This window comes from Coregonus lavaretus (assembly GCF_964263955.1).
Source record: "Coregonus lavaretus genome assembly, chromosome: 33".
Lineage (NCBI taxonomy): Eukaryota > Metazoa > Chordata > Actinopteri > Salmoniformes > Salmonidae > Coregonus > Coregonus lavaretus.
In genome coordinates, this window is record NC_140020.1 from 23924244 (window position 1) to 23950291 (window position 26048).

The following is a 26048-nucleotide window of genomic DNA, read 5'->3' on the forward strand; positions in this document are numbered from 1 at the left end:
TATGTTCGGGGCAAATCCAATACAACAGGTTACTGAGTACCACTCTCCATATTTTCAAGCATAGTGGTGGCTGCATCATGTTATGGGTATGGTTGTAATCATTAAGGACTGGTGAGTTTTTCAGGATGAAAAAAAAACTGAATGGTACTAAGCACAAGCTAAATCCTAGAGGAAAACCTGGTTCAGTTTGTGATAGATTAATTATTAATGACTAATTATTACACCCTGAAACTGTGTATAATGTGTTAGAAATGTGTGAGTGTAGGACCAGTAAAGGCTATGGCATTGAGCCACTATTTAGCAATGTGAGAAAGAGTTAGGCCAGACAACAAAGACAACTGAGAAACTAAGATAAAGAGGCCTCCCAATTTAGGGAGGGGAGAAACTGTTATGAAAACATGGTGCAGAATATTGTGAGAACGGCAATAACTGAGTAAAGCAGGGAGTAGGATATGTGTGTGTGTGTGTGTGTGTATGTATGTGTGTATGCATGTGTGTATATGTGTGTGTGTGAACTGAAGGTCAGTAGAGCAGTTTTAGAGTGGAAAACTACAGCCCGCCTACAGAGGGAAGGGATTTCTTTTTGTATGAGTATAAAAGATGGACTCTGAAATTGTGATGGCAGAATTCTCAATGAATAAATATCTCTGACTATGCAGACCGGGACTCTGGCCGTTACTTAAATCCCAAAAGACTTACAACCTTTTGGGAGACGCACAGAGACACTAAAATAGTTTGTTAAATAATTCACGTAACAGTTTGCTTTCCACCAGACACTGGGAGATGAATTCACCTTTCAGCAGGACAATAACCTATAACCCATGGCCAGATCTACACTGGATTTGCCTACCAAGAAGAAAGTGAATGTTCCTGAGTGACCAAGTTACAGTTTTGACTTACATCTGCTTGAAAATCTATGGCAAGACTTAAATGGTTGTTTAGCAATGATCAACAACCAATTTTGACAGAGCTTGAAGAATTTTGAAAAGAATAATGGGCAAATATTGTACAATCCAGGTGTCCAAAGCTCTAAGAGGCTTACCAAGAAAGACTCAAAGCTGTAATCTCTGCCAAAGGTGATTCTAATATGTATTGACTCAGGGGTGTTAATACTTATGTAAATGAGATGTATCTATATTTCAAACATTTATAAAAACATGTTTTAACTTTGTCATTATGAGGTGTTGTGTGTAGATGGGTGAGAAAAAAATTAATGTAATCCATTTTGAATTCAGGCCGTAGCACAACAAAATGTGGAATACGTTTAGGGGTATGAATACTTTCTGAAGGAACTGTCTGTTATTGCAATCTGGTGCCCGACCGCACAGTCGATGACATGGCATTGGCCGAGTTTGGGACACTGGTGTAGGTCACCAGAAAATTCTGAAGTAACAACAGGTTTGAAACCACTGATGTACAGCCCTGTTTAGAACCCTTAGCCTCACCGCTTACCCCCTAGGCAAGTGTGTTCAACTGAAAGAATGTGATAGGTATAGGTAGGCAATTGTGACTGTGCTGGCTTACTCATTGCATTTCCTTCCGTTTTACACAGAAGACACACAGTAGATGAATCATCAACAGTTTATTTTTTAAAGTAGTTTTATAAAGGAAAAAACGACCTTATGTGGTCATGTGTGTCTTTTTCAAGAAGTCATTGCAATATATTTTTTAAGCAGAGGTGGTAGAGTTCACTAGAGCAATACTTCAATGATTTGTCACTTCTGATGTTCCTATATTCAAACCACGTCACATTTCAGAGCGCGTGGACCTTCCCATGCGCACGTACTACTATCGTGGCGGATGTTTAAACAGCATGCCTATGAATGTAGCATGTATAACGAAGGTGGAAGAAGCATGCTCTCTTTAAGGCAGCAATGAATGAAGGCTGTTTACGGATTTCGAGAGATGATACAGCAAAACGGTGAGTTTCTCTGACAAATGTTGAAACGTGTGATTGAGATAATTAGCACTTTTTAGAAATTATTGATTTAGTGATTGAAAGTGTAGTTTGGTCTTTTGGTGATCGACTGAGAAAAACTCTAGAAATGTTGATTATTCTTTTTTAGTCTTCAAGGGTCATGCGGGGGAAATGTAGGTTCATTTATAGGCTATACAGGTCACCTCAGTCACTGGTAGTTATCTGTTATTGTAGCCTACATTTGGGTAAGGAAATTAAAGAAAATAGTGAGTTTATTGGTGGCTATTAGTTATTAGTATAATATAATTTAAAAAACGGATTAATCATTCCAGACGGCTATTCATTATTAAGTGTTCAATAAGCAAAGCATAGCTGTTCAGCTTGCCACCTTGTTCGACTCAGTGGGTGGTTAAATGTTGTATACATTTTTTTATTGTAAACAAAGGCAGGTAGCTTAGTGGGTAAGAGCGTTGTGCCAGTAACCGAAAGGTCGCTGGTTCTAATCCCCGAGCCGACTAGGTGAAAAATCTGTCGATGTGCCCTTGAGCAAGGCACTTAACCCTAATTGCTCCTGTAAATCGCTCTGAATAAGAGCGTCTGCTAAATGACTAAAATGTAAATGTAAAAATATTATCAATATTTAATGAATAGATTCGTTTATTTTAAATTCTGTGGCAATGCCTTACATTGTATTCTGTTCCAAAGTCAAAGCGAAATCTGAAATGGTAAAATATTTGTAATCAGTCAGGTTGTTGTAGGAACCTTGCAGTGCATGTTGTTTATGTCAATTAATGTGACTAAATCTGTCGCACGAGCGCTCACGCACGCGCCCGTTATATCTCAACCTTATTTTCAGAATATTGTGTGTGCCATCAAGTAGGCTACGCTAGCCTAGACATAACATTAGATAATGTAGCACTACACGACCCACCTGGGTCTCCCATACAAACTGTCAAGTGAGTTGAAAGAGGCGCCTCCTCAAAAATGCCCGGAGCACCGAGATTAACGGGGGTGAAATGAACGTGCGCCACCGTCACTAATGGCAAACGACAAATTGAGAAAAGGTTTCATTTGCTCCGAAAGTCATCGTGTCCTTCCAAACCATACATGTGTGTCAGGAAAGAGGGCATGTAACACAATGAAGACAAAGCCTTACAGCCGGCGGAGGAGCCAGCCCCTCTTTCAATATCGATCAAAAGTGTCTAGTCCGGTGGTAGATTCCATTTCAGCGCAGAAGCTCAGTTTCAGAGAAAACGGTCCAATAGATATGGGTAGGCTATGCACTGACTGAACCAGTGGGCTGGTCCATGGTTCTGTAGAAGCTACAGCTTCTGGGCTATGATTTATACATTCTGAATGGTAAATGCCATGCTAAATGCATATAGGTTACTTGTACTACAATGTATTAATGATTCAAAGGTACATTTGTTTTATGTACCCTATCATCTCCTAGTCTCGTTTGCCAGGCAGCAGTTCCCTGATGCCTATTTTCCCAGCCTGGTTTCATAGACTAGAGGTAACATAGTAAATGTAAATCCAGGATACTCAAATTAGGGGGTTGCAAGTTCCAATCTCATCACAGACAAATTTTGCATTTTAGCTAATAAGCAACTTTTCAACTACTTGCTACTTTGCAACTATTTAGCATGTTAGCTAACCCTTCCCCTAACCCTAATTTGTAATATACTATAATACAAAATGTAATGTGTAACATATCATACTAAATGGGTGATGGACATCCATAAATTAATACATACCATACGAAACGTAACATATCATATTAAATGGAGTGGTTCGGATTTACATACAGAATAAAATAAATGCTCTGAGACCAGGTTGATTTTCCCAGTGCTCTAGTGATCCATTCATTCACCCCTCATCATAAATGTGACTGACCAGCTCGATTCGGTCTTATGTAGCAAAATTTGAAATTGTGTTTTTACATTTGATAAAAGTAAAGACTCAGCTAGAAAATGGCATATCATACACTACAGTTGAGGAACAATGGGAAAGTAATTCTGCTTTGAAAGTTGATGAACTTGTAACCCCACCTTTGAGAAAATGTTTAAGTGCACCTACTGGAGAGCTCTTCTTTGTCTACACACATTCAGCATCGTTCACACCCTTTTAAGACTTAGCCCCACCCATCTCTTTAAGGATTCACATGTGAGGCCATGTGCTAAACAGAGTGAGTACGGTAGTGTACTAAACAACCAAAGATTTCAAGACTAAAGGCTGGTTTATACTATGTCTATCGACATGTCTGTAGACAGTTGTCGCAGTGACATCATGAACATTCTATTGTCGTCCGACATCAAACTTGTCGTTGTCGTTATGACCCATTTAAGACCCATTTACGACCAAGCTTTAACTTCCTGACTGATGTCTTGAGATGTTGCTTCAATATATCCACATAATTTTCCTTCCTCATGATGCCTTCGTTTTTGTGAAGTGCACCTGTCCCTCCTGCAGCAAAGCACCCCCACAGCATGATGCTGCCACACCCGTGCTTCACGGTTGGGATGGTGTTTTTCGGCTTGCAAGCGGCCCCCTTTTTCCTCCAAACATAACGATGGTCATTATGGCCAAACGGTTCTATTTTTGTTTCATCAGACCAGAGGACATTTCTCCAAAAAGTAAGATATTTGTCCCTATGTGCAGTTGCAAACTGTAGTCTGGCTTTTTTATGGCGGTTTTAGAGCAGTGGCTTCTTCCTTGCTGAGTGGCCTTTCAGGTTATGTCGATATAGGACTCGTTTTACTGTGGATATAGATACTTTTGTACCTGTTTCCTCCAGCATCTTCACAAGGTCCTTTGCTGTTGTTCTGGGATTGATTTGCACTTTTCGCACCAAAGTACGTTCATCTCTAGGAGACAGAATGCATCTCCTTCCTGAGCGTTATGACGGCTGCGTGGTCCCATGGTGTTTATACTTGCGTACTATTGTTTGTACAGATGAACGTGGTACCTTCAGGCGTTTGGAAATTGTTCCCAAGGATGAACCAGACTTGTGGAGGTCTACAATTTGGCTGATTTCTTTGGATTTTCCCATGATGTCAAGCAAAGAGGCACTGAGTTTGAAAGTAAGCCTTGAAATACATCCACAGGTACACCTCCAATTGACTCAAATTATGTAAATTAGCCTATCAGAAGCTTCTGAAGCCATGACATCATTTTCTGGAATTTTCCAAGCTGTTTAAGGCACAGTCAACTTAGTTTATGTAAACTTCTGACCCACTGGAATTGTGATACAGTGAATTATAAGTTAAATAATCTGTCTGTAAACAATTGTTGGAAAAATTACTTGTGTCATGCACAAAGTAGATGTCCTAACCGACTTGCCAAAACTATAGTTTGTTAACAAGACATTTGTGGAGTGGTTGAAAAACGAGTTTGAATGACTCCAACCTAAGTGTATGTAAACTTCAGACTTCAACTGTACATAGGGCAGCAGTCTCTAAGGTGCAGGGCAGGGTACCGGGTGGAGGCCGGCTAGTGATGACTGTTCAACAGTCTGATGTCCTGGAGATAGAAGCTGTTTTTCAGTCTCTCAGTCCCAGCTTTGATGCACCTGTACTGTGTTTGCCTGCTAGATGGTAAACCATAGTTTATTAAATAGTTTGTTAACAAGAAATTTGTGGAGTGGTTGAACGAGTTTGAATGACTCCAACCTAAGTGTATGTAAACTTCTGACTTCAACTGTATATGTTTTAAACAGACCCCCATAGTCCCTGTGCCCAAGAACGCCAAGGTAACCTGTCTAAATGACTATCACCCCGAAGCAATCACATCTGTAGCCATGAAATGCCATGAAATCCACTCCAATTCGCACACCGCTCCAACAGATCCACAGATGACGCAATCTCTATTGCACTCCACACTGCCCTTTCCCACCTGGGCAATACGGAATACCTACGTGAGAATGCTGTTCATTGACTACAGCTCAGCGTTCAACACCATTGTGCCCTCCAAGCTCATCACTAAGCTATGGACCCTGGGTTTAAATACCTCCCTCTACATCTGGATACTGGACTTCCTGACGGGCCGACACCAGGTTTTTGAGGGTAGGCAACAACACATCCGCCAGCCTGACCCTCAACACAGAGGCCCCTCGGTGGTGCGTGCTTTAGTCCCCTCCTGTACTCCTTGTTCACCCACGACTGAATGGCTGCGCATGACTCTAACACCATAATTACGTTTACAGACGACACGACAGTGGTAGGCCTGATCACCGACAACGATGAGACAGCCTATAGAGAGGAGGTCAGAGACCTGGCTGTGTGGTGCCAGGCATCAACCTCTCCCTCAACTTCAGCAAGACAAAGGAGCTGATCGTGGACTACAGGAAACGGAGGGCTGAGCAAGCCCCCATCCACATTAATGGGGCTGTTGTGGCACAGGTCGAGAGCTTCAAGTTCCTCAGTGTCCACATCACTAAGGAACTATCATGGTCCACGTACATCAACAAATCAAATCAAATCAAATCAAATGTTATTGGTCACATGCGCCGAATACAACAGGTGCAGACATTACAGTGAAATGCTTACTTACAGCCCTTAACCAACAGTGCATTTATTTTTAACAAAAAAAGTAAAAATAAAACAACAACAAAAAAAGTGTTGAGAAAAAAAAAGAGCAGAAGTAAAATAAAATAACAGTAGGGAGGCTATATATACAGGGGGGTACCGGTGCAGAGTCAATGTGCGGGGGCACCGGCTAGTTGAGGTAGTTGAAGTAATATGTACATGTGGGTAGAGTTAAAGTGACTATGCATAAATAATTAACAGAGTAGCAGCAGCGTAAAAAGGATGGGGTGGGGGGGCAGTGCAAATAGTCCGGGTAGCCATGATTAGCTGTTCAGGAGTCTTATGGCTTGGGGGTAGAAGCTGTTGAGAAGTCTTTTGGACCTAGACTTGGCACTCCGGTACCGCTTGCCGTGCGGTAGCAGAGAGAACAATCTATGACTAGGGTGGCTGGAGTCTTTGACAATTTTGAGGGCCTTCCTCTGACACCGCCTGGTATAGAGGTCCTGGATGGCAGGAAGCTTGGCCCCAGTGATGTACTGGGTCGTACGCACTACTCTCTGTAGTGCCTTGCGGTCGGAGGCCAAGCAGTTGCCATACCAGGCGGTGATGCAACCAGTCAGGATGCTCTCGATGGTGCAGCTGTAGAATTTTTTGAGGATCACAGTCGTGAAGAGGGCACGACAACGCCTCTTCCCCCTCAGGAGGCTGAAAAGATTCGACATGGGCCCTCAGATCCTCAAATAGTTCTACAGCTGCACCATTGAGAGCATCTTGACTGGCTTCATCACTGCTTGGTATGGCAACTGTTTGGCATCCGACCACATGCTTTTAAAATAACGGTTATTTTCCGGAACAGTATAGATCAGTTTAGTTCCCGGTTCTGATTCTGTTCCTTGAAAAAAAAAAAGTCCAGTTACCTCCCCCTTTACGAGCCCAGGTGTTACAGGAGGGGGTCGCAGTTCGTTCCGGAGCGACCCACTAGGTGTCATCCTCCGACAACCTTAGGCACCTCCTCACTACGTGGTCCTCTGTAGCTCAGCTGGTAGAGCACGGCGCTTGTAACGCCAAGGTAGTGGGTTCGATCCCCGGGACCACCCATACACAAAAAAAATGTATGCACGCATGACTGTAAGTCGCTTTGGATAAAAGCGTCTGCTAAATGGCATATTATTATATTATTACAGTCTGGACTAATCAGTATCCTATTGGTGTCACCTGTGTCTACCTGTTCACCTGTGTATTTATGCCCTCACTTTCCTGTGTTCCATTGCTCAGTTTTCTCTGTTAGTTTCTCTATGTCCAGCAGTACTACTCAGTGTCTGATCGGAGACCTATGTACAGGTACTTGAGAAGTGTTCTCCCTGTTTCTTTATTTGTTTCAGTCGTAGGTAGTATTTCGTATTTGGGCTGTCAGATGGTTTTTGGAGACTTTGTTTTATATAATAAGTATATAGGTTATAGGTTGAGAACTTTTGTGAAAGAGAACAGTTTGAAAGATATGGCATATAGAAGCAAACTGGATGGACATCATGAAAATGATCGGAGAGGTTGAGGGTAGAGGAAGTTCAGGAGTAAAAACAAACTAAATAGAATTATTGTAAAATTGACTGTCCATAATGTATATAAATGTATATATAGTATGTATAAACTTGAAGTAGAGGCCTAAGCGTTGTTGTTCACTAGTTTACTCCAATTAGGGGAGGGGTGGTGGGGTTGGAAAGTAATAAAGGGAAATATATTTTTAAAAAGGATATGTATGTATGTATGTATATACACACTACCGGTCAAAAGTTTGGGGTCACTTAGAAATCTCCTTGTTTTCGAAAGAAAAGCAATTTTTTTGCCCATTAAAATCACTGGTCACTTTAAGAAATGGAACACTAGCCACTTTAATAACGTTTACATATCTTGCATTACTCATCTCATATGTATATACTGTATTCTTACTATTCTACGGTATCTTAGTCACTTTAATAATGTTTACATATCTTGCATTACCCATCTCATATGTATATACTGTATTCTATACTATTCTACTGTATGTTAGTCAATGCCACTCTGATATCGCTCGTCCATTATGTATATATTCTTAATTAATTCCTTACTTAGATTTGTGTGTATTGGGTATATGTTGTGAAATTGTTACACTACCGTTCAAAAGTTTGGGGTCACTTAGAAATGTCCTTGTTTTCGAAAGAAAAGCATTTTTTTTGTCCATTTAAAATAACATTAAATTGATCAGAAATACAGTGTAGACATTATTAATGTTGTAAATGGCTATTGTGGCTGGAAACGTCTGATTTTTTTTTTTTTTGAATATCTACATATGCGTACAGAGGCCCATCAGTCCTGTGTTCCAATGGCACTGTCACGATCGTCGAACACAGTGGACCAATGCGCAGCGTGATTTGCGAACATACTTATTTTATTAGAGTACCACACGAACAAAACGATACGTGACGTCCTTGGTAACAGACACTAACCATACACGGAACAAGATCCCACAAAACACTGTGGAAAACAGGCTGCCTAAGTATGGTGCCCAATCAGAGACAACAAGCAACAGCTGATACTCGTTGCCTCTGATTGAGAAACACCCCGGCCAACACAGAAACACATGAGCTAGATACTCAACCTAGAACACAAAACACATAGAAACAACACACCCTGGCTCAACATAACAGAGTCCCAGAGCCAGGGCGTGACAGTACCCCCCCCCCCCCCCCCCAAAGGCGCGGACTGCGACCACGCCAAACATAAACCGAACAGGGGAGGGCCGGGTGGGCATTCCTCCTCGGAGGCGGTTCCGGCTCCGGGCTTGACCACCACCCTCCGTAGCGCCCCTGGTCCGGTCTGGCCCCACTGGCTGGAGCTGGACTGGACATCGGTGGAGCGGATTGCTTAGGCTCCGATGTGGAGCAGCTGACCGGTACCTGACCAGGCACCGGTGACCCAGGCACGGGCTGTGCCGGACTGACGACGCGCACCACAGGCTTGGTGCGGGGAGCAGGAACGGGCCGGACCGGGCTGACGACGCACACCACAGGCTTGGTGCGGGGAGCAGGGACGGGCCGAACCGGGCTGACGAAGCGCACTACAGGCTTGGTGCGGGGAGCAGGAACGGGCCGGACCGGGCTGACGATGCGCACCACAAGCTTGGTGCGGGGAGCAGGGACGGGCCGAACCGGGCTGACGATGCGCACCACAGGCTTGATGCGGGGAGCAGGAACGGGCCGGACCAGGCTGACGACGCGCACCCCTGGCTTGGTGCGGGGAGCAGGAACAGGCCGGGCCGGGCTGGCGACGCGCACCATTGGCTTGGTGCGGGGAGCAGGAATAGGCCGGGCCATGCTGGCGACGCGCACCATAGGCGGGGAGCAGGAACAGGCCGGGCCGGGCTGGCGACGCGCACCATTGGCTTGGTGCGGGGAGCAGGAACAGGCAGGGCCGGGCTGGCGACGCGCACCATTGGCTTGGTGCGGGGAGCAGGAACAGGCCGGGCCGGGCTGGCAACGCACACCATTGGCTTGGTGCGGGGGGCAGGAACAGGCCGAGCCGGGCTGGCGACGCGCACCATTGGCTTGGTGCGAGGGGCAGGAACAGGCCGGACCGCACTGGGAACACACACCACTGGCCTTACCCGGGGATCAGGAACGGGCCGGACCGGACTGGCAACACACCTCAGTACCTCTCGCCGTGCCTCTACATCTTCCTTCCCTCTACTCGCCAATGGCTCCCGTAACCCGGTGGCCTTCTCTCCTCGTCCACTAACTCGCCCCTTATCTGCCTCCAGCAGTCCCGTCGTCCACGGTGTGAGCCCCCCCCTAAAAATTTATTGGGTTCGTCTCTCCCCCGTGGCTATGGCCTCCATGGCTCTCGCCAGACTCTCCATCTTCTGCTACCAAGTCCAACCTCTCTCCTCCTCACGCGGCTTGACCCAGTCGAGGTTGATATCCATTAGAGTCCTCTCTGGCGTTGGCTCCTGGACACGCTGCTTGACCCAGTCGAGGTGGATATCCGCTAGGGTTACCTCTGGCGTTGGCTCCTGGACACGCTGCTTGACCCAGTCGAGGTGGATATCCATTAGATTCACCTCTGGCGTTGGCTCCTGGACACGCTGCTTGGTCCAGTTATGGTGGGATCTTCTGTCACGATCGTCGAACACAGTGGACCAATGCGCAGCGTGATTTGCGAACATACTTATTTTATTAGAGTACCACACGAACAAAACAACAAAATGATACGTGACGTCCTTGGTAACAGACACTAACCATACACGGAACAAGATCCCACAAAACACTGTGGAAAACAGGCTGCCTAAGTATGGTTCCCAATCAGAGACAACAAGCAACAGCTGATACTCGTTGCCTCTGATTGAGAACCACCCCGGCCAACACAGAAACACATGAGCTAGATACTCAACCTAGAACACAAAACACATAGAAACAACACACCCTGTGTCACGGTTTCGGCCGAGGCTGCCTCTCTCCCTTGTTCGGGCAGGCTTCGGCGTTCGTTGTCTCCGGAATACTAGCTACCACCGTTGTATGTTTCATGTTCGTTTGCTTTTGTCTGTTTGTTGTCACACCTGTTCTCGTTTAGCGTAATTAGTGTCCTATAAGTTTCTCGTTGTGTTTGTCTAGTGTTGTGTGTTATTGATTTTGGTCTGTCGTGTGTAGGGCTTATTTTCGCCCTTTCGCTCGGTTGAGCTTTCCTCCACTGCGTTGGAGCGTTTCGCACCTGTTAGTGCGCTTGTTGCTATTTCGCCTTTGTGCGTATTTTTGCCTTCGGGCAAGTGTTGTCATTTTTCCTGTTTGGAGAATTACTAAAGTTGTTTGGACTATCCTTCGGTGTTCTGCGTTTGATTCCACCACTACACCCACCTACAGCACGCGTGACAGAATAACACACCAATAATGGAATCAGCAGGAGCCGCAGCAGCCCAGACGACGCTGGAGGACCAGGTCCGGGAACAACGGGACCAGATCCTGCAGATGGGGACCGCACTGCAGGAGGTGATCACCACCATCCGAGGCTGGGGAACGCCTCCACCGCCACCCTCCCTGCCAGCACCATCGGCCAGTCCGCCCATTCCCGCACCGGAACCTCGAGGAGTCCGACTCTCGCTCCCGAGAGCCTACGATGGAACCGCGGCCGGGTGTCAGGGATTCCTTCTCCAGGTGGAGCTGTACCTGGCCACCGTGCACCCGGCGCCCTCGGGACATGAGAGCGTGTCCGCCCTGATCTCCTGCCTTTCCGGGAAGGCATTGGAATGGGCCAACGCGGAGTGGAGGAGGATCGACGCGGACACCATCACGTACGACGAGTTCTCCCGCCGCTTCAGGGCGGTGTTTGACCATCCCCCGGAGGGGAAAGCGGCGGGGGAGCGTCTGGTCTTCCTCCGGCAGGGGAGGAGGAGTGCCCAAGAGTTCGCCCTCGAATTCCGTACTCTAGCGGCAGATGCAGGGTGGAATGATCGGGCTCTCGTCGATCACTACAGATGTAGTCTACGAGAGGACGTCCGTCGGGAGCTGGCTTGTAGGGACACCAGCCTCTCGTTCGACCAGTTGGTCGACATGTCCATCAGGCTGGATAACCTACTAGCTACCCGCGGACGTCCCGAGGGGGGTCCGTCCATTTCACCCTCCAGCGCCTCCGAGCCGTGTCCCATGGAGCTCGGGGGCGCTGGCGCTAGAGAGAGGAGGGGTCGGCTTACTGGGGGGTCCATCCCCTGCACCAACTGTGGTCGGGGAGGACACACCGCGGCTAGGTGCTGGGGATGGCCTCCTAGGGGAGAGGACGACAGGTCCCGCACTGGGGATTCCTTCCAGGTGAGTAGGCGCCCCACTCACCCAGAGCTCTCTGTTGCACATTTCTGTATGCCTGTGAGTTTTCCACAGGTAGCACCTCATTCCCAGCATAAGGCGCTGGTAGATTCAGGCGCGGCTGGGAATTTTATTGATAAGAAGTTTTGTTTAGCTTTAGGGATTCCCCTTCTTCCTGTTGATGTCCCTTTCCCCGTTCATGCCCTAGATAGCCGTCCGTTGGGTGCGGGCTTGATCAGGGAGGTCACTGCGCCACTTAGGATGTGTGCGCAGGGGGGTCATCAGGAGATGATTCAGCTATTTCTGATTGACTCTCCTGCGTATCCGGTGGTGCTGGGCATGCCCTGGTTGAGTACCCATAACCCATCTATTTCGTGGCAGGAGAGGGCTCTGACGGAGTGGTCTGCCCAGTGTGTGGGTAGATGTTTAGGCGTTTCCGTAGGGGCTACCTCGGTGGAGAGTCCAAACCAGGTGCCCGCATTGCACGTTCCCCCTGAGTATGGGGATTTGGCTATTGCGTTTAGTAAGTCGAGGGCGACGCAGTTGCCGCCCCATAGGCAGGGAGATTGTGCGATAGACCTCCAGGCAGGAGCTGCGCTCCCACGGAGCCATGTGTATCCTCTGTCTCAGGAGGAGAAGAAAGCTATGGAGACTTACATAGACGAATCTCTGAGACAAGGATACATACGGCCTTCCACTTCCCCTGCGTCCTCGAGTTTCTTTTTTGTGAAGAAGAAGGATGGTGGTTTGCGCCCGTGCATCGATTACCGTGGTCTCAATCAGATCACGGTGAAGTACAGTTATCCACTCCCGCTGATTGCGACCATGACTGAGTCCTTGCATGGGGCGCGTTTCTTCACTAAATTAGATCTCAGGAGCGCGTACAACTTGGTGCGCATCAGGGAGGGCGATGAATGGAAGACAGCCTTTAGTACCACCTCGGGCCATTACGAGTATCTTGTCATGCCATACGGGTTGATGAACGCTCCGTCAGTTTTCCAATCATTCGTGGATGAGATCTTCAGGGACATGCAGGGGCAGGGGGTCGTGGTGTACATAGATGACATTCTCGTGTACTCGCCTACCCGTGTCGAGCATGTGGCCCTGGTGCGCAGAGTGTTGCGGAGGCTGGTGGAGCACGACCTGTATGTTAAGGCAGAGAAGTGTCTGTTTTTCCAGGAGTCGGTCTCCTTTTTGGGGTATCAGTTGTCTGCGTCAGGGGTGAAGATGGAGGTAGACCGGGTGTCAGCCGTGCGTAATTGGCAAACACCAACCACTGTGAAGGAGGTGCAGCAGTTTTTGGGGTTTGCGAATTACTACCGGAGGTTTATCCGGGGTTTTGGACAGGTGGCAGCTCCCATCACGTCTCTCTTGAAGGGGGGCCCGGTGCGTCTGCAGTGGTCTGCCGAGGCGGACAGGGCATTTGGGAGGCTGAAGGACCTGTTTACCTCGGCTCCAGTGCTGGCGCATCCAGATCCCTCTTTACCATTTCAGGTAGAGGTGGACGCGTCTGAGGCCGGTATTGGAGCCGTGCTTTCACAACGGTCAGGCGCGCCACCTAAACTCCGCCCCTGTGCCTTCTATTCCAAGAAGCTCAGTCCGGCGGAGCGAAACTATGACGTAGGGGACAGGGAGCTGTTAGCCGTGGTACAGGCCGTACAGGCCCTAAAGGTGTGGAGGCACTGGCTTGAGGGGGCTCAACACCCTTTCCTCATTTTGACGGACCACCGTAACCTGGAGTACATCCGGGCAGCGAGGAGGCTAAACCCTCGGCAGGCTAGATGGAATATGTTCTTGACCCGGTTTACATTTAAGATCACGTACATCCCTGGGTCACAGAACGGTAAGGCAGATGCGCTGTCTCGGCGGTATGACACGGAGGAGAGATCCGTGGAGCCCACTCCCATACTGCCGGAGTCGTGTCTGGTGGCACCGGTAGTGTGGGAGGTCGATGCTGAGCTCGAGCGGGCGTTACGCACCGACCCTAGTCCACCACAATGCCAGGAGGGTTGGAAGTATGTTCCGCTCGAGGTTCGGGATCGATTGATCTATTGGGCTCACACGTCACCCTCCTCTGGACACCCGGGTATCGGCCGGACAGTGCACTGTCTTAGTGCCAAGTACTGGTGGCCCACGTTGGCAAGGGATGTGAGGGTTTATGTTTCCTCCTGCTCGGTGTGCGCCCAGTGTAAGGCGCCTAGACATCTGCCTAGGGGTAAGTTACTACCCCTGCCCGTTCCACAGCGACCATGGTCCCACCTCTCGGTGGATTTCCTTACTGACCTTCCTCCTTCACAGGGGAATACCACTATACTGGTCGTTGTGGACCGGTTTTCTAAGGCCTGTCGTTTGCTCCCCATGCCGGGCCTTCCTACCGCCCTGCAAACTGCCGAAGCCCTATTCACCCATGTGTTCCGGCACTACGGGGTACCCGAGGATATTGTGTCTGATCGAGGTCCCCAATTTACCTCCAGAGTCTGGAAAGCTTTTATGGAGCGGTTGGGGGTCTCGGTGAGCCTCACCTCGGGTTACCACCCGGAGAGTAATGGGCAGGTGGAACGTGTGAACCAGGATGTGGGTAGGTTTCTTAGAACATACTGCCAGGACCGGCCGGAGGAGTGGGCAAGGTACGTTCCCTGGGCCGAAATGGCCCAGAATTCCCTACGCCATTCCTCCACTAACCTAACCCCTTTCCAATGTGTGTTAGGGTACCAGCCGGTTCTGGCACCTTGGCAGCAGAGCCAGATCGAGGCTCCTGCGGTGGATGAGTGGGCGCGGCGCTCGGAGGAGACATGGAACGCTGCACACGTCCACCTGCAGCGGGCCCTCCGACGTCAAAAGGTGAGCGCCGATCTCCACCGCAGTGAGGGACCGGTGTACGCACCTGGTGATCGAGTCTGGCTCTCTACCAGAAACCTGCCCCTCCGCCTGCCCTGTCGGAAACTGGGTCGGCGGTTTGTAGGGCCATTTAAAGTCCTGGGAAGGTTGAACGAGGTGTGTTATAAATTACAACTACCTGTTGAATATAAAAGTATTAACCCCTCGTTCCATGTGTCCCTTCTCAGGCCGGTGGTGGCTGGCCCACTCCAAGAAAGTGAGATCAGGGAGACTCCTCCGCCCCCATTGGACATCGAGGGGGCACCGGCGTACTCCGTGAGGTCCATCTTGGATTCGAGACGTCGGATGGGGGGTCTCCAGTATCTAGTGGAGTGGGAGGGGTACGGTCCGGAGGAGCGGTGCTGGGTGCCGAGGAGAGACATTCTGGACCCGTCTCTCCTGACGGAATTCCATCGTGGGCACCCGACGCACCCTGCTCCGCGTCGTCCCCGAGGCCGGAGTCGGCGCAGGTCTGGAGCCGCGCGTCAAGGGGGGGGTACTGTCACGGTTTCGGCCGAGGCTGCCTCTCTCCCTTGTTCGGGCAGGCTTCGGCGTTCGTTGTCTCCGGAATACTAGCTACCACCGTTGTATGTTTCATGTTCGTTTGCTTTTGTCTGTTTGTTGTCACACCTGTTCTCGTTTAGCGTAATTAGTGTCCTATAAGTTTCTCGTTGTGTTTGTCTAGTGTTGTGTGTTATTGATTTTGGTCTGTCGTGTGTAGGGCTTATTTTCGCCCTTTCGCTCGGTTGAGCTTTCCTCCACTGCGTTGGAGCGTTTCGCACCTGTTAGTGCGCTTGTTGCTATTTCGCCTTTGTGCGTATTTTTGCCTTCGGGCAAGTGTTGTCATTTTTCCTGGTTGGAGAATTACTAAAGTTGTTTGGACTATCCTTCGGTGTTCTGCGTTTGATTCCACCACTACACCCACCTACAGCACGCGTGACACCCTGGCTCAACATAACAGAGTCCCAGAGCCAGGGCGTGACAGGCACGTTGTGTTTGCTAATCCAAGTTTATCATTTTAAAAGGCTAATTGATCATTAGAAAACCCTTTTGCAATTATGTTAGCACAGCTGAAAACTGTTGTACTGATTAAAGAAGCAATAAAACTGGCCTTCTTGAGACTAGTTGAGTATCTGGAGAATCAGCAATTGTGGGTTCGATTACAGGCTGAAAATGGACAGAAACAAATAACTTTCTTCTGAAACTCATCAGTCTATTCTTGTTCTGAGAAATGGCTATTCCATGCGAGAAATTGCCAAGAAACTGAAGATCTCGTACAACGCTGTGTACTACTCCCTTCACAGAACAGCGCAAACTGGCTCTAACCAGAATAGAAAGAGGAGTGGGAGGCCCCGGTGCACAACTGAGCAAGAGGACAAATACATTAGAGTGTCTAGTTTGAGAAACAGACGCCTCACAGGTCCTCAACTGACAGCTTCATTAAATAGTACCCGCAAAACACCAGTCTCAACGTCAACAGTGAAGAGGCGACTGCGGGATGCTGACCTTCTAGGCAGAGTTGCAAAGAAAAAGCCATATCTCACACTGGCCAATAAAAATAAAAGATTAAGATGGGCAAAAGAACACAGACACTGGACAGAGGAAGATTAGAAAAAAGTGTTATGGACAGACGAATCGAAGTTTGAGGTGTTCGGATCACAAGGAATAACATTTGTGTGACGCAGACCAAATGAAAAGATGCTGGAGGAGTGCTTGATGCCATCTGTCAAGCATGGTGGAGGCAATGTGATGGTCTGGGGGTGCTTTGGTGGTGGTAAAGTGGGAGATTTGTACAGGGTAAAGGGTATCTTGAAGAAGGAAGGCTATCACTCCATTTTGCAACGCCATGCCATACCCTGTGGACGGCGCTTGATTGGAGCTAATGTCCTCCTACAACAGGACAATGACCCAAAGCACAGCTCCAAACTATGCAATAACTATTTAGGGAAGAAACAGTCAGCTGGTATTCTGTCTATAATGGAGTGGCCAGCACAGTCACCGGATCTCAACCCTATTGAGCTGTTGTGGGAGCAGCTTGACCGTATGGTACGTAAGAAGTGCCCATCAAGCCAATCCAACTTGTGGGAGGTGCTTCAGGAAGCATGGGGTGAAATCTCTTCAGATTACCTCAACAAATTGACAACTAGAATGCCAAAGGTTTGCAAGGCTGTAATTGCTGCAAATGTAGGATTCTTTGACGAAAGCAAAGTTTGAAGAACACAATTATTATTTCAATTAAAAATGATTATTTCTATGCATTTTGCTATATTTCCTATTCAAACTCATTTCATGTATGTTTTCATTGAAAACAAGGACATTTCTAAGGGACCCCAAACTTTTGAACGGTAGTGTATGTTTGTAAATTTACCAATAAAAAGTACCAGAGTGTACCATGATATTTGCATTGCTACTAAATAACCCTCCAATATGTCTGTAAATTAGATAATTCCAGTGCTATTACATATTTGCAATCCCTAAATTCTATTTGTTCAGTAAAAACACAATTTCTACCATATCAACCTCACTGTCACGACTTCCTCCGAAGCTGCCTCCTCTCCTCGTTCAGGCAGGCTTCGCCGTTTCGTCGCCACCAGCCTTCAAGCCACTGCCGCTCCTCATCTCATCATTCCATTTGTTTTGTCTTGTTTATTACACACACCTGGTTCATATCCCCTCATCAGTACCTGTATAAGTGTTCCCTCTGCCCCCTTGTCTTTGTGTGTGATTGCTTATTGTGGAGGTTAGTGTAGCTCGGTGGAGCTCCTTGTATTTTGTATCGCCGGGATATTTCACACGTGTGCCTTGTTGTTTCCCAGTGCGCCTGATTACGCACTGGAGTGTTTGACGCATTACTGCGTACCGCTGTGCCTTCGGAATAAACCCTTTTATTCTGTGATTTACCCTCCTGCGCCTGACTCCTTTCAAATCACTCGCCACACTCACTCAAACATTGTGGTTGTGTTATGGGGTGTCCAGGGTACATTCAAGTGTCCTTTCAACCTCTCCAAAGTGTCAGAATGTGGTAATTGCACTGTTTTTGCACACTGGATGTGCTTAAAAGTTATTGTTCACTATAAAAATTACATTTTTACAACCCCAACCTCTCTCAAATATTGTGGTGGTGTCGGGGGTCAACAAGGGGTATCCAATTGTTTTTTTCAACCTCTCCAAAGTGCCTGAACGTTTAGCCTAGGCATATCCAATTTATTGGTCCCACATACAGATTAACTGTTTACAAAAACGATATAAAAGCAACAGATATACAGTACAAGTCAAATAGTTTGGACACACCTACTCATTCCAGGGTTTTTCTTTCTTTCTTTTTTACTATTTTCTACATTGTAGAATAATAGTGAAGACATCAAAACTATGAAATAACACATATGGAATCATGTGTTAAACAAATCAAAATATATTTTCTTCAAATAGCCACCCTTTGCCTTGATAACAGCTTTGCACACTCTTGGCATTCTCTCAACCAGCTTCATGAGGTAGTCACCTGGAATGCATTTCAATTAACACGTGTGCCTTGTTAATTTGTGGAATTTCTTTCCTTCTTAATGTGTTTGAGTCAATCAGTTGTGTTGTGACAAGGTAGGGGCGGTATACAGACAATAGCCCTATTTGTTACAAGACCAAGTCCATATTATGGCAAGAACAGCTCAAATAAGCAAAGAGAAACAACAGTCCATCATTACTTTAAGACATGAAGGTCAGTCAATACGGAAAATATCAAGAACTTTTAACGTTTCTTCAAGTGCAGTCGCAAAAACCATGAAGCGCTATGATGAAACTGGCTCTCATGAGGACCGCCACAGGAAAGGAAGACCCAGAGTTACCTCTGCTGCAGAGGATAAATTCATTAGAGTTAAATGCACCTCAGATTGCAGCCCAAATAAATGCTTCACAGAGTTCAAGTAACCGACACATCTCAACATCAGCTGTTCAGAGGAGACTGCGTGAATCAGGCCTTCATGGTCGAATTGCTGCAAAGAAACCACTACTAACGGACACCAATAATAATAAAAGACTTGCTTGGGCCAAGAAACATGAGCAATGGGCATTAGACCAGTGGAAATCTGTCCTTTGGTCTGATGAGTCCATATTGGAGATTTTTGGTTCTAACCGCCGTGTCTTTGTGAGACGCAGAGTAGGTGAACAGATAATCTCTGCACGTGTGGTTCCCACCGTGAAGCTTGGAGGAGGAGGTGTGATGGTGAGGGGGTGCTTTGCTGGTGACACTGTCTGTGATTTATTTAGAATTCAAGGCACACTTAACAAGCATGGCTACCACAGCATTCTGAAGCGATACGCCATCCCATCTGGTTTGTGCTTAGTGGGACTATCATCACATTGATAGACTTCAGAGTTGTTGTAGTTCAATTATATTTATTACTCACAAAGAATTGTCTGAGTTGTCACACAGTTCCAGGCTGATAAATGGGAAAACAAACAATATAGTCCGGGTGTTCTAACAGGTTCCAGGATGGTAATGATGTCAAAAAAGGTAAATCCATAAATGTAAAAAAAATAGTTAAAATAAAACAATTATGTAAGATAAATTAAATGGTTTACACGGTTGAAAGCTGTTTCTCCTTGGCGTCTTCCATACAGGCCCCCTACACCTGTTCCAATTATACTGACGCCATCTTTACCCATAATCCCTTTATGCTGTCCAACAGGCCACTAGGTGCCACAATAGTCATAAAGTGGGGTTTCTATACATACAATAAACAGTTGTCATACAATTCTATATTCAATAACAAATCAACCAAAATATGTATATATATATATACATATATATTTATACGGTACATTTTCTTTATGTACCAAAATGGGTCTAACAATGACCATCAAGGTTTACTCCTGAGTGGCGCAGTGGTCTAAGGCACTGCATCGCAGTGCTAACTGTGCCACTAGAGATCCTGGTTCGAATCCAGGCTCAGTCGCAGCCGGCCGCGACCGGGAGACTCATGGGCGGCGCACAATTGGCCCAGCGTCGTCCAGGGTAGGGGAGGGAATGGCCGGCAGGGATGTAGCTCAGTTGAAAGAGCATGGCGTTTGCAACGCCAGGGTTGTGGGTTCGTTTCCCACGGGGGGCCAGTATAAAAAAAAAAAATGTATTCACTAACTGTAAGTCGATCTGGATAAGAGCGTCTGCTAAATGACGTAAATGTAAATGTAAATGTTGATGACTTGATGAGTCGTCAAGGTTAGTTTTCAGTTGAGATGGTTAGGTTTCAGTTGAGATGCACCAACTGGTAGTTGTGGTATTACTTGTCTATCGTGTGGTTTTGGTTGCTTGCTAATTTATTCTCAGCAAAGAAGCGCTTTAACATGTTAATGACTCAACATGCTAAGGGCCTTGACAACTCAGATGTACATTTCCATAAAGCCGAGGGCTGACTTTAAACCATGTTGCCACTTTTGGACAGTTGCACATAGTCATGTATGTGTGACCCACTATGCACATAACTCAGCTTCTGTGTCCTTCGAGCAAATCACTCATTCTTCCTTTAGTGGCCCATAAGGGGTTTCCTGTGAATACAGAGTAATTCTGTGTCTGTCTGTGTGTGTAAGTAAGGTAAAGTCTATCACATTAGACCACAGTGGCTGTAGAGTAGACAGACCATGAGAAGGAATGGATGTGGATTACATATAAGGGCCTAGGCCTAGAATTCTGTAAAACAGAAAGCTGTGAAACAAGCCAGCAAAACGCCTGTAAACATGGAAACGTCTGCGGAAAAATGCTCTGAAATTGAGTGATTTAGAGTTCATCTGGTGATATCCTCATTTGTGTCCGCATACATTCAAAGGTTTATATATCACACAACCTGCATACCAAAATGGGAAATGTGACCTCGCTTTTTCCCTCTTACCCTCCAGACACCATGCATGAGACGACCGTGACTCAGATCAGCGTGACGGCCACCAACTGCACCCTGACCTACGCCGTGGACCGCGTGCCCCTGGTGGTGCTTTACAGTATGGTACTGATCATTGGGCTGCCCGCCAATATCGCTACTGTCTACCTGACCTTCCTCCAGGTGCGCCGCAAAAACGTCCTGGGCATCTACCTGTTGAGCCTGTCTGTGTGCGACCTCATGTACCTCTGCACCCTGCCCATGTGGGCCGACTATGTGAACATGGGCCACCAGTGGCGCTGGAGCTCCATGGCTTGCAAGGTGACAGGCTACTTCTTCTTCAACAACATGTACATCAGCATCTTTCTGCTGTGCTGCGTCTCCTGCGACCGATATGTGGCCGTGGTCTACGCTGTGGAGTCGCGCGGCCTTCGCCGACAGAGGCTGGCAGTTGTGGTTACCATAGCAATCGTCTTGGTGGTGTTCATAGGCCACGTGCCAGTTTTTACCATGACGGAGGGCAATGCGACAGAGGGGAGATGCTTCGAGCCGGGCCAGAGCACGCTCACCGTGACGGGCTTCAACTACGCACGCTTCATCATTGGCTTCCTGGCCCCGCTAGTCGTGCTGGTGGTCACCAACCGTGCCATCCTGGCCAGCGTGCAGGCCAGCACGGGGCTGCAGCCATGCCAGAAGGAACGGGTGCGCAACTTGGCGATTGCCGTGGTTGTCCTCTTCCTGGTGTGCTTCGCGCCGTACCACGTCATCCTACTGCTGCGCGCAGTCACCTTCCACATCCCCAAGCTGCAGAAGACGTGCCACTTCGAAGAAAGCATCTACACCCCTTACACTATCTCTCTGGGCCTGTCCACCTTTAACAGCGCCATCAACCCCATCCTCTACGTGCTCTCCAGCGACAACATTCGCAAGGAGCTGCGTCGCGGCATGGAAAGCCTCCGGGGGACAATCACCCTGCAGCCACGTTCCACTGACAGCAGCCAGCACAAGATGCACAACTCCAAGAACTCGTTAGAGGTGGCGGCGCCACACGAGACGTGGCGAAGCATGGTCGTTGATGGCAGAGGAAGGGTAGGGGTTTGATATGGGAGCCAGAGGGATACGCAGATATGACTGCTAAAGGAACTCTGGGATGGTGACTTGCAGGTACTCTGGAATATTAAACAAACTCAGCATAGAGACAGGTGGAACCCCAAACATAGCAAGAGCAATGGGAGACAATGTTTTCCAGTCGTCCCAGAAACTGACTGAGGAATTTATATGATTGAAACGTGTCAAGCAGGACTTTAAGTTTATTTCTGCCTCATTTTTTGTTGTTCATCTCCAGATGAAAAAATTGGGTCATTCCTACTATGCGGTGCCTTTTGGACCTCATAACTTTTGTATACTATCAGAAAAAGGAAAACATATTGGTCCGAAAAACATATTGGACAAGCTCAGTCACTTACATTTTATTTGGTGCATTTTCCAACCTGTTAGGTGCATAATCCTAACAGTGTGGAATTTAACAGGATGGAAATTTGGAGCCTAAGTTAGCCATAGCGCTGGGAGTGAGCAAGATTGAGCTAGCATAATGGTGAACACTTGAACAGGATTTTAAATTCTCGATCAAACATATTTTAACATTTTTTAATTTTCTCTAATTTAGTCTAACAGGGTGGAGGTTTATGAGTGGGACATGCAGATTAACAACATGAGACATAGAAAAATAGATACAACTGAGTGTTAATATATTTATTTAACTTTGCACCATTGTTTTCCCACCAAAGAAATGATGACACTTTCTGAATGTGGTGTCGTTGTAGGAAGGGGTTGTTTTCTTAAATGGAGAATTACAACAAACTAACAGGGTGGAAAGTGATATCAGGGACACACAGAATCTTAAATAAAATAATAATAAATGCAATAATCATGACAAAAACGTTATTGATGAGAGATAATTTAACTAGGACTATAAAATAATGAAAAAAAATATTTTAAATATTGTATTTTATGGCTTATATTTCTCATGGAAGTTGATGAATAACACCTGGAGACATGGCAAAAACGCCTACATCTACTGAAGAAAAGTGTTCAAAATGCATAAAATTCCCTTTCATGATCCATATTTTTGTGTTTTTAAGGTAAAGGACAGCTGACTTTATATTTAAAGCCTTTTGTAATCCACATTTTACACTGAATAAGAAGTAATATTTCCTGGGGACAGAAAAGGCACCACATACAGTTGTAGGAATGACCCAATTGTCAATGTTTGCCAAATTCAGCAATTATTTGTGTCCATGTGAAAGTTTGAAACTTGACTGCTCTGGTACTAATGTAGAAAACAGCTTTTCTATTCATGGAAATATTGTGTTTGCCTTAGGACAAACAGTATTTGTTAAAGAAATTGTGCAAAATGTGTTATGCTGCAATACGTATTATACATATATTGTGTTTTTCTCTAGAAACATAGGTGATTTCACAGTAGATTATGCATAGATCAACAGCATGCTCTTACAGTTTAATATTTTATTTTGAAAACAGGAAAATATTTAGTATTCGTCATGTTTTTGGTGTTTTTCAACAGTGAAGGTAAAATGTTCATGTAACCATTTTATATACATTTTGTGTTTTTCATCCTATGTTGCAGACCATTGTTAAAGTTTATAAAAAAGAAAAGGCTTGTTCTTTTTATTTAAACATTTAATCTCCTTGAATATTATCTATACTGTTTCTGTACATTTTTAAGTAAACATTTGAAGTAAAATGTGACATTTCAGTTTCATTATTGAAGTGAAGGTCTGTCCAGATTTATCTTGCTCCTACTGGTGAGAAGTGAGGTTCACACTATAAGGGGAACTAACAAAGAGTCAGAGTGCATAGGCACTTCAAATTACTGACAAATAAAATAGCATGAAAAAAAAAGCTTTATTACACTAATACACTGTCAGGTTTTTTGGTTTGTACATACAGCTTATATTATGTGTGGTTTCAGTGTCTTGTTAAAAATGTTAAAAACATCTGAACATGCAGATGAACGTGTGTTTAAGAGCTGTCTCAACAGAAAGAGCATCCGGTGAGCTTGTGGTTTGGCACATTCTCTTTTTCAATGACAAGAACATGCATAAAAGTGTTACATCTAGCTGTTCTTTGGCCTTCATTTTGTTTGACACAGTTAGAATACAATGTTCATGAGGTGGACAGATTACATAGAAACATGAGAGATGTGGGCCATAAAGTTGCAGGAATTCTTAACATTCTTAACCCATTGAATAGTTTCTCTTGTGATGCTGTGTGTGTATGAACATGATGTGGTTTCACTGGTTGCTATTTGACATGAGGGTGTAGCGAAACACAAGCATTTCACTACACCTGCAATAAGATCTGCTAAATATGTGTATGTGACCAATAAAATTTGATTTGATTTCGTTCACCAAAGGCAAATACACACAAAGTGGTTACTTCCATTGAAGAAATCACAGCAGAGATGGTTCCACATGTAGTCTAAACCAGAGCAAGTTATTACAACTTTGTATTTCAATCAATTTCTTTTTCAGTTAACAACAGGGACTGTTTCCTTTACCGGTTCACACTTGGCTTGGTGGATAAACCACACTGTCAAACGTCATGGTGTGTGTGTGTAACTAGAGCTTGTAGCCTCAGTTTTTACAGGATGGAAGAAAGTCTACGTGATTTGCATAGCAGACACAAATTTGGGCGAAACCTCTGAAATTAAATAATTCTAGGCTACAGAGGAAATCACAAATAATTTAAAAATCAACAACTATTGTCTTTTCATTTTGTCAACAAAGATTTCACTGCAACTGCATTTCTCACGGGAAACATGTCTATATTAAATAACGGCTAAATAAACCTCCATTGTGAAAGAAAACTATGCACAATGGCAGCTCTGTGTACTATCCTCCAAAAAGGATATATAAATCTGTTTAAGAGAAATCTTTCTCACTTGCCAATCATCCTTGTGCCCTGCTTGTGTTGTCGAGCATACATAACACAAGCGCAGTCACTCTGTGAGATTTCAGACCCTCGCCACATCAATAAAACATGCCCCACCTCTCTCACTAGCATAACACACGTTTATCCCAGTTACAGCTCAGCCCTGTTGATATATCTGCCAATCCATCTAGGCTTAAAATACATAATTAGCATATGATTTGATTTTGACTGACAGTTTTTCTTGGTTTGCTGTTTTTGTTTTAGACTGACTGCTTTTCTTGGTGGTTAAGTACCTCCTCATTTGAGTGTGAACCTGTGAGCTGTGAAGAGTGTGTGTGTTTCTGCGTTTTCTATTTGTGTCTGTTTCCTCCCCCAGAAACACAAACACTGTCGGAGCAGCATTAACAGGCCTTTTAAATGATTCTGCTGCGAGGATGATGGACTGACTGCTCTCACCAAACATCCTTTCCACCTCGTCAGCCTGATTCCTGTAATAAGCCCTGAATATACTGTACAGTGCTCATAAATAATAGCTTTTAAAATAGAAACCTTGGGGATGTGTTTTTATAGTATCAAACACAATAGGACAAGGAGGCAAAAGTGCAACTCTTATGTATATCTTGCCAACAGGTAAGATCACACAAATGGCTTCAGGTAAATAGAAAAGCAGTCTGTAATGCCATGACACACATAGTCTGGAGAGAGTATTACATTAAGGGACGGATATGACAATAACGATATTCTGAGGGTTGATATCTTTATTTCATGAGGACACATAGTAATCACTGACAGAGCGTGATCACATATCAGACGATAGAGAATGGCCAAGGGGATACAAAAGGCCATACCCACCATCAAATACAGACATATTCAACCTCTCCATGTCCCGGTCTGTAATCCCCTCATGCTTCAAGATGTCCACCATTGTCCCTGTACCCAAGCAAACAAAGGTAACCTGCCTAAATGACTGTCGCCCTGTAGCACACCTCTGTCATCATGAAGTGCTTTGAGAGGCTGGTTAAGGACCACATCAGCTCCACCTTACCTGACACCCTGGACCCATTACAATTTGCATACCGACCCA

General features: G+C 46.0%; 1 protein-coding gene across 1 annotated transcript; it reads left to right on the plus strand.

Moving 5' to 3' along the window:
* The first annotated feature begins 1840 nt into the window (after positions 1-1840).
* Positions 1841-22187, plus strand: LOC311108634 (putative G-protein coupled receptor 132). The gene is given in 3 exon segments (XM_084151317.1): positions 1841-1921; positions 21033-22049; positions 22052-22187. Coding segments are annotated over 3 exon segments (1095 nt in total). The 5' UTR covers positions 1841-1878; the 3' UTR covers positions 22087-22187.
* The last annotated feature ends 3861 nt before the right edge of the window (positions 22188-26048 follow it).